Here is a 12,996-nt window from a genome sequence, read left to right on the forward strand (position 1 = left end):
CGTTACCATAGCGACCAGAGAGCATTAAGGGGAAGAGAGGAGAATAATACTCTCAATGTTGTTGGCGCATTTCAGGAGGACGCTGCGAATAAAGTTACAGAGTTACATAGTGAATTCACGTTTATTATTATATTTACAAAATACCACAGTTTTTGTCTTCGTCCTATTATTTTATTTTATAGACCAGCAGACCGTCGCAGACCGGCCTTTAAGGTGTTGCAGTCCGGTACCAAACGACTCACGGACCAGTACCGGTCCGTGGTCCGGGGGTGGGGGCTGCTGCTCTATATATCGTCCCTGCTGGCTACAATACATACATCTGAATTTTCACTACCACACATGAGTGAACAACATGTAACTGAAGCCACACCAGCTCACACGTTGCTGTAACAAAGTCCTTGTCCAGTGTTGGGGAACCAGGACGTCTTGATGAGAAATGAGGCTACTAAAACTAAGGCATGAGAACATTAAAGTAATAGACAAAGAAGCACCTGGCAGCTCAGCGCTATAATATTGAAGCTGGAGACCCAGAAGCTGCAGCACAGTGGAAGCAATTGTGAGCAGTATGGACCAACTGCAACAGCAGCTGCATCTACTGAGCTGAAGATGAAAACTGTGGCCGAAGTCAAGGTGGCCTCCAAACCAAGAGCATCACTAGGTCACCGATAGTTAGGGCTGGGCGATATGGCCTAAAATCCACATCGCGGTATAATTTGAAGCACGTGCTGTAACGATATATATCACGATATATTCTTTTCTTTTGTATAACATATTTTCCACACTATAAGGCACACTTAAAATCCTTTAATTTTCTCAAAAATCGAGAGTGTGCCTTATGTATGAATTCTGGTTGTGCTTACTGACCTCAAACCGATTTTGGCTGCAGAAATCTGTTAAAAAATGTTTTAGTACAACTTTGGTAAGCGGCACTGCTTGATGGCTCGTCAGAGCATTACGGCTGCCGTAGTGAGGAGCTTCGCGGAGTAATCTGAGTCCAAAACTCCGTCCTATTCAGGTCCCAAAGTCAAAGGAACACTGAAAGTTAAAAACTGTCTAACTACTTTCATCTTTAATAAAATGATCAGCGTTGCTGCTTTACCAGGTGTAACAATTAAGTTTAACATCCAGGCATCCATGAAAACAGAATTTAACGGAGTTAGAAGTTAACAGGAAGTTAGCTCGCTAGTTTCCACCTAAACATTTCATACCATGTTCTGACTGAGAGATTTTTGAAACTAATTCAAACGTACAGCTCTGCTACCACTTCCAACATAAATGAAGAGAGAAAACTAAACAGCAGTGGCGTTTGCAGGGTTACTGAAGTTGGACTACCTGGTATATAATGTTGTGCTACGTGATTGCTAGCTAACAGCTATGTTAGCATAACATTAGCACAGTGAAGCTGGAGGATGAACGCCAACTTTTCTTCCACTCGATAAAAGTTAACGTGAGGGATTCTGGTGGTCAGGGACAAATGCAATCACATAGCAGGATGCTGTACACGGGCCAAACTTCAGTCAGGAGAACAACTGAGATTATTCATCCACAATACGAGGTTAGTCATTAATATACTGCAACAACATGGGAATAGAGCAGCTGCGAGAGAATTCAACATTAATGAATCAATGTTACGGAAGTGGAGGAAGCGCAGTTTTTGGCTTTCCCCATGTTTCAAAAGTGCTTCATCTCTTTGCTGTGACTGTCGCCCGCCACAATTTGCAGATGATAATGGTTGTAGCCGCTGCGATGCTTTCGACCAAAACAGGCGCAGCTTGATGACATCATCAACATGCGCTATCGCGGTAGAGCGATATAGTATCTCTATCGTTGGGCAAATTTATATTGTTTCTATCGTATATCATTTATATTGCCCACCCCTACCGATAGTCCAATCAAAGGAGGCGCTTGCAGATCTGCCTATTGCAGATCTATATATCATCCCCACTTCCAGTTTCACTAAAACCGAAAAATCGATATAATTAGCCTGCTTTTCAATCAGTCAGCAGATTAACTAATAATCTATACTGAGATGAAAACACGTCCCCTGGATGTAAACAGGGGCCACTAATTTATATTACTGTGAGGTTAATATGACCATGTCCCAAACTTGCAGCTGGAATGATAAACTCTACTGCATTAAAAACAAATCTTCCAGTGAAACCTTATGAACGTGCCTTTGTTTAGTCGCAGTCTGTAAGTGAAGCTGGATTCAGATGTTGTCTTTTCTCTGCAGGCGCACAGAGTGCAGGCACATAGTTGTTGGTGTGAAGTCTCCTGGATATCAGTATGTTGGCCTTTGAAAGCTGCTGATGCATGGTAGGTGTGCATTCCTTTCTGCTATTGCTGCCAACTTAGCTGAGCGAACGAGCCAGCATCTGCATTAAGATCGATAGTGTCTCCTGTGGCTATCAAACAGATCTAGGTGATGACACATTCACAGCAGGCTGAGGCATTCCTTCTTCACTGGAGCATGGCAAGTGCTTTTTCATGGTAATCCATCAAAATAACTACAGGAAGGACTTTCGAGAAGCGAGGGCGAGGAGACCACCTGCCTCTATTGTCTCGTCACCACAACTGAAAGTAGCAGAGGAGACCTTTCATCTCGGCCACTCGGAGCTGTTTAGGTAGAAAGCTTTTGTGTTTTTTGTCTGAAGAATTTCTATGAAATGCTTTCACCATGTCTGACTAATTTAATGACGAGATTGTTGAATAAAAACCAAGTGTGAAGGCGGCAAACACATGACCAAACAGGCCCCAGTGCAACTGATCTGAGGATAGTAGTAGTAGTTTTCCACCTCACTTTTCGTTTAATAAAGTAATTGTAGTACTCCGTGGTGAGTTTTACCACTGGCATATACTCCTGCTTATACTTAGTCTGTGCACATCGCAGCAACCTCATGCACAAAGACTACCCATCCATGTTCCTTTAGTACCTACAGACCATCATGTAAATGTCAAAGCCAGCCTGGGTTTTTATGTGTACCCCATCTTCTAATGCAGGGGTCTCAAACTTTATACATAAATATTTAAATAACAGATCTGATCATCCAGTTGTTCTCCCTCTCGCCTCCAGGGGCACTGGGGTTCAACAGGTTATGTGTTTACTGTTTAATTTCTTTGTGAGGTATGAACGGCCATAAGGGAAATTTGTAGGAAAAAACTGCAAAACTTGTGCAAATACAGTTAAAAGTAAAAATTTCTGCTTGTGGTTGTTTGTGTTGAGCGGCAGATCAAACAAGAATTATAAATGGCTTCCAGCGCACGTTCAGGCCTGCGAGACTCATTTAGACACTCGATATCACTGACATGCAGACAGACGATGATTTTACGTTTTAACTCATTTATTCACTTCTCTCGACACGCTTGTCTTTAAATCGGGCTTCACGTCTCTCTGTGTACCTGGCCCGTACCACAGAACGTCTGCCCCCCTTCCTTCTTTCACACAATGGTATGATCCCAGTGTGTCGTTGCGTGTGATTGGCCACATGGTGTGTCGCACCCCTGCCTGCATGGATTCACAGCAGGGCTGAAGTTTCGTCTCCCACGTACTGATGGGATATTAATAATATGACATTTTTAATGGGCCAGATGTGGCCCGCGGGCCGTACGTTTCACACCCCTGCTTCCAACAGGATAATGCACCATGTCACATGTTCAAATCATCTCAAACTGGCCAATCAGACGTCAGCAGTCACCAGATATAAACTCGAACCTTTGGAACGGTCGAGCCACATCATGCATGTACAGATCTTTGAGGAACCACCGTCCATTTTGAATCTATGCCACAAAAAAGGGCTGACGAGGTGTAACTAATGAAGTGTCCGCTGAGTGTGTTTTTAGGCCCTAGCAGCAGTTGGTGTGAAGTGAGGGAAAGATCTGGTTTACATTTCATTTGCATTTCAACAAAAACCTTTCATTTCAAAGCTGCTGTTGTTGCTGCGACCTGACCACAGCGCCGTGTTTTGTACTCTTGTCACCTGTGACGCAGACTTTAAATGCACTTTAACAAAAACTTTGCCTCTGGCCTTTGGGGGAAACAACTGTACTACAATACACGTCAAGGCACACAAACACATAAAACCCCCATAGACACAGATTGATTTCCTGTCCATCAGCCGTCCGCATTTTCACAGCTGGAAGAAAAACAGTGCAGCAGAGAAAAATGGCTGATGGAAACCAGAAACACAGAGAGCACGAGGGGGTGAGCCAAGTCTCAGGGCAGGACATAGCGAGTTCATATCGAATTCACCGTTCCCTGGACTGTGATGAAAGGCAGTTGAGAGGAAGTGATGGCCATTAACATTCCACCTCACTTTCTTTCTGCAAATTTTTATTTCCTCCTGGACTCGAGAAAATCAGGAGACTGGGAGGGACTGAGGAATCCACCGCAGCTAACATTTATGTCTGCTTTTCATTTGTCCTCGGATGCTTCAGTTCACTTCTTTAACCTCCTAGGACCTGGCGTCCACATATGTGGACATCACATTTTGGGTTATCTAGACCAAAATACTCAATTTTGCCTGATATCCACTTACGAGGACATTATGCTGCTACGGTTCTATCAACATTTTAAACGAATATCTTCATATGTGGCTCTGATTTTTCTTAAAAACAAAAATAAAGTAAAAAAAAAAAAATCTGGTAATTCTTTGTTTTTACATTCATCGGGTCCCAATCAGCCCGAATAGCAAAGAGAAATTAAAAATGCTGCTGTGGAAGAGTTCGGGTCTCAGGAGGTTAAAGGATCCTTCTATTAAAATCATTATACTCTACATTAGTTGCTTTCAAATCAAACCCATCCAACTGAAATACTTACTCTGAGAACTTGTGGATCAACTCTTTGATATTTGGATCCTAAAGTAAGCCTCTCAGAAACACGTCGAATTTCATACCATATAAAACACCAACCAGCCAATGAGCAATTAACTGTAAGTGTTGGGGTCAAACTGATATCCCCAGCTGATGTTACAACCCAGCGTATAAGCTTAAAATCCCAAGTGTTTCAGTTACTAATCAGTTTATATTATGAACCCTTTCATGCATGAATTATGACAACCTCAATCAGGACTTTTATCCATCTTTAGGCATGAAAAAAAGATTTTTGAACGTCATTTTTTAAACATACTTTTCAAAGAGTTTGTTACATGTCCACTTAGGTGGACAACAGACGTTCCGACTCATGAATTTAGTATGGAGTGGCACATCAGTGTTCAACGTAGTGGTTTATGTGCAAGTATACCATCAACACTGACACAAACACACTCTAAAAAGTAATTCAGAGGCTTAGTAAATATCACTATAAATATAAGTTAGATGAGCCTGATAGAATCTGTGAATATCCTTTTAGTAATTATTTGAGTTTGATGAGTGAAATAAATTTTTCTAAAATGTTAACATATGTGTTTGTGTTAAATTAAGGTATTTATTTACATTTATCTCAGACAAAAAATTCAGTATGTGGTTCACAGAATACCTTCTTTGCATGTGCTTAATATTTCTGTTTAAAATTGAATCTAAATATTTGAGAAATATGTATCTATACTCATCAGTATCTTGTACTAAAATCATTAATTATTCAAATCAATATTATTTATTGTCAGCATCTACAACTGAAAAGTGTAACTAAAACACGATAACGTGGAGTAATTGAGTACCATGAGCCTTTGTTTTGTTCATTTTGTTTTCTAAATACTCTGAGCGTTTGTGTTTGCTCTCCTGGTTTGACATCCATCCTTCAGGTATGTGAGGCTTTGAGTTAAAAGGGGAAAGGCTCTTGTCTTTTTAGTGCTTGTTTATTTCGAGTTATTGCCGTGTTTATGAAAATAAATTTTCTCTTGGAAAAATGTTAACATGTGGTCATTTTTCACACATGTATTATGAAACACACGACTACATATTAGTTTGTCTGGTTTAGACTTGGACTACCAGTGAAATATAATAACATTCATATTTGAATGTTAGTATTAAGAACAATTTTGATTACGTTCAGTTTACAATATTAAATAAATGGAACAAAAATATATCTATATTTCATGTTTGTGTAACAACTACAATTATTCATTTCAACTTAATATGTTTAAGCTTTAGTTATTCAATTGATCAAGTATATTGAACAGATTTGACTGGTTTAAAAATGTAAAAATGTCAGTTTTAGTTTTTAGAGTGTACAAGCAAACAGCCGTTGAATAGCTGTCCACTGTAGTGCCCACTACGTGTGAAAGGGTCGATATTAATTTGGGGGTAAAATGTATAACTGCAGCCAGGAGAACACGACGGCGTGGAGCATGAAATAAGTGCTGCAGGGATGATGTTTTGTATGCCATCCCAGACGTTAGCATCACTGCGGCCCCCTTAACAAAGAGCCATGCTTCTGCATTATCGTGTAACATTAGCTTCACACGAAATAAAAGTGTACATGATCATTTCCATAAGGAGAAATAACAGTTTGAAGCATGAATACACATCGTCAGAAGCAAAACAGCAACATTAGGATCTAAAGTAAATGAGACCATTGAGGTAGAAGTCAGCGTCATCACCACGTAACATTTGTATTTTGTATCATACCACATTAAATGTCCTCAACGATGTCTGTACTCTCTCTGATCCACTTGTTAGCAAATGCATATTATATGAGAAAGTGTGACAACATGTAAGGGTTACACTGAATAAAGACATCTAACCAAGAACTCATTCAGAAAGATCAGTGATTTGAAGCTGAGGGAAGCAGAAGCTGAAAAACCATTTCCAGGTTTTAGGACTTACTGTTCAAAGATAAAAATCCAAGTGTAAATTAGAAACAAACTCCCTGGTTTTCATGTCCTGGCACTAAAGAGCACACACGCAGGGCATGTTTTCTAGCTTTGAATCTTGTTATTGACAGTTATCATTATAAAATAAAATACAGTGATGCAGATGACTCTGGCGATAATTCATACAGCGGCAGAATGTTCTGCACATCATGGGAAGTAATTTGTGGCAGATTCTTTACTTTCCAGATTAGAGGCGCAGCAGATTCTCTGGGGATTAAGGATGACCTGTGTAATTATTCCAAATCACAGGAGGCACGCAGGTCTTAGCGTCCTGTGTGATGACGGCTTTAGTTAGTGACGACGAATCTTCGTTCCAGCAGCTATACTTTGTGATTGTAGCTGAATAGACAGCTGGAGTTTTATAGAAATCACTTCCCTGCTGCTTATTTCAAATTCCCTCTGGAAAACAGTCACACTCCCCTTTTGCCCGCCGTTGTCTCCACTCCAGATGTACGCCTGGGGCAAACAGTGGCACACATCTGGGAGAAGCCCTGACTGCCAAGACCTGCCCTTTTCCTGCCTGATGTCGCACAACACAAGTCACACATATGATGTTGCAGTAATGCTGCATGCAGGCTTGTACACACACACACAAACAGCTCACTTACTTATTCCAAGCTTGTCTGAGCTTCTTTGCGCTGTACACTGTAAAGCGGTCTGCAACGAGAAAAAAACAACAAGCAATTAAATGGCTGCACTAAGAGCTGCTGCTGGGTTAATGACACACACCTGCTAAAACACCTTCAAACCAAACGTGCACGTCTCAGCAAATTACGAGACATAGATGCTGCAATAATTAATTGTAAACTACGATTTTTCAAATAGTGGCAGGGCCTTAGCTTAGCCTCACAGAGAAGGCCGCCTAGTTTCAGATCTTCCCTTGTGTTAATTGGCTGCTAATCTCCACCCAGCACAGCTCACTGCTGCAGTCTTGCTATTGTGTTTCTGTCTTTTTCAAATCGGGCCATTTTCACTTCCATATTTTTATTCTTGGATTCTACTAGAGTAGTTCTGCAAGATTCAAATCAAAATAATAAAAAAGAAATAAACATAGCCTCGGTGCTTTTAGTTCCTATTGCTTTAAGGCAGCTCCCTTTTGATTGGCTACCTCTTAGATTTGGACACATAGCAGGGGCTGTTTATCTTTGATGATCATGTCCTATAGAGACACACGTCAAAAGAAACGGCATCAAACTGAGCATTTGCGGTATAAAAATGGCAGTAAAACATCTCAAAACCTGCAAAAAGATACATTTTGGTAAAGCAAGTACTTTGAATCGGTTAGTGCTGCAGTAACTAGCTTGTCAGACTTGAACTGCAACTTCATGTGAACCACAATCAAAAGCTTAAATACATTTAGTTTGGGATCCATCTCAATCTTCTTTGGTTCTCTGGCTCTGCAGGCAGCACCTCATCCGGAAATACATTTTTTGGTCCCAAAGCTAACAGTTTGCCACAAAGACAAGTTCCTACTTTATACAGTCATACTCATGAAAAGTGCAAACACAAATATACATGCAATGTTGTACAAAGCTGGCCTGTCACTGTAAGTTATACCTTCAACACTGTGCTCCTCAGACTGAGCTGTGCTGGACAGTTCACTGGATCATCTTAAAGGAATGCAGCCACAGTCAATGTAATTAATTCTTTGTCTGGAATCTTAAAAATGTGTGCTGTAGTGAAGGCCTGCGACGACCAGGCAAAACAGCTTAATGTTATCACACAAAGTGTTGCTTTGTGTATTAGTTTGCCAAAATGAGGACTGGAAAATGAATGAAATCCTCTTGAGCAATGCAGTGTGAACTATGTGCCTCTGCTGCAAGGCCAAACCACATTAAATTGTCATATTTGCAAGAGGAGTTTGGTGAAGCAGTGTCTGTGTGCTTCTGCAGCTATGATCGCTATGCTGTGAATGTGTGAAGGCTCAGCGCTCTTCTCTTAATTACAGCCAAAACTGCCATGTTGGCGTGCAGTCAGCTACTGTACAAGCTAGCCAGCCACCCAGTGAGCTAGTCCGTCTGGACTCCCACACTGTTGGCCTGATCCAGCTAGCCAGCAACCAGACAGCCTGTTCCAGCATCAGCCTGCAGCTTGCAAGACAGCCAGCAGTGGGTCCTGTCGCCCAGGCTGGTGTCAGGTGCGCCGGCGTGAGCTGACCAGAGCTCGCTGAGCACCAGGGGAGACGGCTCCAGCTATCAGCAGGAGGAGGGGTGGAGCCAGGCTGTGCTGGTAAAACGTGCACGCTTCAAAATAGTCACAATTTTGGATATTTCGAGCATACTGGTGCAAATGTTAGTCCTTTCTTTAAATACCACAAAACATGATTATTGAAATGTATTCATTAATATGTCAGAATCACAGCTCAAATCAACCAGAACCTTCATTATACTGTGTCTGAGGTGTTGGTCAGACTGTCTGCATGTTTGTACCTGTGTGCACTGTGCAGCTGTGTTGCAGGTTTTATATGCGCCCTCCCTTCAAGGTTTCATTTTCAGATACGCAGTCTGAGCTGGACCATGACTGAGACCAAGAGCGGCGGGAGGCAGCTAAAGGGAGATATGGCTGGAAGTGAGGAAGTATCTGTGGAACCTTTTCATTCCCACAAAAATGTGAAAAAAAAAGCGGCGCCTTCACTCTGAGGCCAAGCCGCAGCATCGTGTCTGAAAGTGCAGCGATGTATTCAGGTTGGAGCGGGACAGAAAAGAAAGACAGGAAGGTGCTGCAGAATTTATGTGGAAGTAACAGAGAAATATGTGACGAATCCTCGGCACAGCAGTCGTGTGTTTTTGGACAACGGGCGGCTGAGAGGAGCTCAGTCCTGCTGAGGAAACTCTGCAGACTGACGCAACACTGCCACCTGCTGCTCACTGCAGCCTCAGACATGTAGACGCTCGTTTGTATCTATACACGTTTCAAATACTGCAAAAAATCAAAGTCAGTAACAGATTTTTATTGTTACAAACCTAAAGAAAAATACTCAAGTAGTTTGTCTTTGCATCTGTCTTCACACTTTAATCACAGACCTAACTCTTTACCACTCAGTGTGTCAGCAGAGACTGGTTTTGTTTCAGCACCATCCACTGCTGGTCTGCACACAATATCTCCACAGAGCCACTGCAGCTACTCAGCTGTGATTTCCATTATATTTGTTTTAATGAGCTCTGCTAGTGATCTGCTTTATTCATATGTCCATCTCTTTATCTGCTTATGTCGGCTAGCCTGTCATTCAGTTTTGTGAAAGTGTTAGCATACAACACAATATCATTCAGATTATGGAGGCTATAGCTGTAGTATAACACCTGCTATCATTAAGGATTACCATTCTCCTGCTGTGGTTCATCTTTTGGGCACTTCTTCTTTGATCCTCCAGTTTCCTCTGATTTTTTAAGGACACACCTACTAAGACTTATTAAGTTTTTTTGCTAGTAACTCTTAAGAATCATCTTGTTGGGGCTATTTCATGGATGACAAACTGTGTTATTGTTGAAACAACATGCTGCTAATAACAAAGTACCTAAAGATAGTCTAAGATCAGTTTATGCCGTGAGCACGTTTTTACCTAAAGTGATTAATAAATGAGAGAAACAACCAAGCAAACACAAATCCTCTAAAACTGGTCAGACACAAAGCCTAGAAAATGAGTAAAAAAACAGTCGATGTCCAAAGAAAAACATGAACTTTATTCCTGCCACAGTGTAACATTTAGAAGATTTCAGATTAGACCTGAAGTGCACTTCCAGGAGATTATAGTTCAATTTCTCCCTTGTGCTTAAAAACTGCTCCTGCATTATCCTCTCATTCACTGTGTGTCTGCACTCAGGTTGTAATTGATGTGCACTCAGAGGCATTACAGGGCTTCACAAGCATCTCACTTTTTCCCGTGTTTGTTGAGAGCGCAGCCACAGAAAGCCCTGAACATGCACTCGTCATATGAAGAGACGCGGCGCTCGCAGGCTGGAGCCAGCCAAAGCCGGGCATGTGTGTACATTTGTGTGGGTGAGACAGCAGCACAGCTGTGCAACACAGTGTGCGAGAGGCTAACAAGAGCCAACTGTCGCTGTGGCCACAGGATGCAAAGTCACATTAGTATGGGTTGTATGTGCATGTGACCACGAAAGCCACCCCAGTAGGTTTCTAATTGGCCACTGGAGATAAGAGGCTGGGTCACATACTGTAGCTTTGTGATGCCTCACTACCCAGAACCCTCGCGCTAACCCTCTTGATGTCCATCCTCGCCTGTCCCCTGTTCTCAGCTCCAGCTCTTCTGCAGTCCCTCTATTCATGTCCTATCTAAAAAGCCCTAATGAGCTCCCAGAAGGCATGGCTGCCACCCCCTCTTCTGCTGCTGGTGCACTAATGGGGTACAGTGAGCTTTTGGTAGGTGGCAGTGTTGCCTCATATTCATGATAAGCTTTGGAGTTCTGAGAATGCACACAACAGCGTGACAACCAAGTCGCAACAGCTTCTGCGGCTTTCCTCAAAACCTGGACACTAAAATGTGATCTTGTTATCTGTCGTTCTGATTCTGTAGACTGAAGAGTTAGCATGACACCTGCTGTCAGTCAGCAGCACCGGCATTGATATCGATATTATCGATATTTGGATCAATCTGCCCGCCCCGTCAGTCAGAATTAGGTAGCCTAAAGTGTTAGCATAGAGGCTATCTTTAACCGCACACCAAACAACTAAAGATACTAATGACAGTAAAATTTATGCATAGCAGCAGTATTATAGCATCTATTACATAGATACGGTTTCAGGCTAACTCTTTAGCATCTTGTTCGATTTAATTGTACAAAGTGTTGATGCCTGTGCAAAAGCAAGCTGTATGCTAACAGCAGCCATACAATGGTCACAACAAATGGCCTCAGTCCTCCTCCAACACTCTCCTTTGTTTTTATGTGATCTATGTATCTTCAGGGTAGCACTGCTACAACATCAGACTTACACCACAGAGACAGAGTTAATCATTCATGCCATGATTTTTGCCAGTGTGTATATTAAAACTATACTAAGATCTGGTAATTACCTGGTTTAAAGTGAGGCAGGGAGTTAACACCAGGCCACATATCCTCAGAGGGAGTGCCAAGGACCTGAAACAGACACAAAGAAGGAAAAGTGATGATTAGGATCATGTTAACCTGACGGAGAATGACGCACATGTTCTTTTATAAGCATTTGCATCATATCTGTTTTAACTGCAAATATAACAGGTTACTTTGTGGTTAAACACCGTGCATAAAGTTCTTCATATGTTAGCGCTCGCATCACGCCTGCCTGAGGTGTTACTATATAAAGTATTACAGCTGACTGCTGATGTGAGTTCTCATGATAAACTTCCAGTACAAAGGCGTCTCCTTTCTTTGGCAACAGTCACGATAAGTGCATCTTTTCTGGGAAATGGAGCTCTCACGCACACAACCTGGCTTTAGGGTGATCGAATACAGAGCAGCGGACATGCCTTTGACGTGATCCATCATACCATAACAACATAATAGCTTCCAGATTGCCCGCTTGGTCTGATCTACAACAAACTCGTATGGTAGAAGTGTGGAACTGCTGCATGTCTCCTCCCTCCATGCAAACACACAGTGTAGGTGCACTGTGGGATAAATTAGTTTCAGATGACAGACAAAGAAAAGCAAAAATTGAATGTCTCTCCACAACTTTATGTGATTAAACAGCTGATGATGCTTCGCCCATTCCTTTGACTCAGGTGTGTCGCTTTAGTTACTCAGATTCTCAACAGTTCCAAAACACAACAAGACAAATGATGTGCTTAAAAGGACAATATTTTATTTAATCAAGAAAATCAAAAGCATTTCTAAAAGGTCTGGAGCTTGTGCGTGGACATTAACGCTTTAGTCTAGTTGCAATAATAGAAACGTCCACCAGACGGCAGTAGGGGACCATAAAGCAGCCTGGAGTGGAACTTGAGGAAAGGTGGTTCCACACTGAACTTCATTAAAAATGTTTCACCGTTGCATTTTTAAATGTGTTTGGAAGCAATGTTCACACAAGGTAAGACTCTGGCTAAGAACAGAACAACACTGACTGCTTCATCGCTGAAAGGAGTACAAAATCCTTCAGTTAGTCCTCACCACTGACCTCCATCGTTAGATCTGTCTTCCACTAACGCTAGATTGGTGAGCATCACCTGAAAACTGCACTTCCCCCTGATAGAAGC

The 12,996-nt window shown here is 41.9% G+C and overlaps 1 protein-coding gene across 3 annotated transcripts in view; it reads right to left on the reverse strand.

Moving 5' to 3' along the window:
- The window catches only part of cdk14 (cyclin-dependent kinase 14), a 170,162-nt gene that overhangs the window by 64,341 nt on the left and 92,825 nt on the right, over positions 1-12,996 (reverse strand). For all 3 annotated transcript variants that reach the window (XM_040034907.1, XM_040034909.1, XM_040034908.1), the window contains exons 10-11: positions 11,839-11,902; positions 7,418-7,466 (exon numbers count right to left, since the gene is read on the reverse strand). In XM_040034907.1, coding sequence (XP_039890841.1) covers positions 7,418-7,466; positions 11,839-11,902 — 113 coding nt within the window. The remainder of the gene's footprint in view (positions 1-7,417; positions 7,467-11,838; positions 11,903-12,996) is intronic.

Source organism: Simochromis diagramma, unplaced genomic scaffold, assembly GCF_900408965.1.
Source record: "Simochromis diagramma unplaced genomic scaffold, fSimDia1.1 OVJJ01000084.1, whole genome shotgun sequence".
Taxonomy (NCBI): Eukaryota; Metazoa; Chordata; class Actinopteri; order Cichliformes; family Cichlidae; genus Simochromis; species Simochromis diagramma.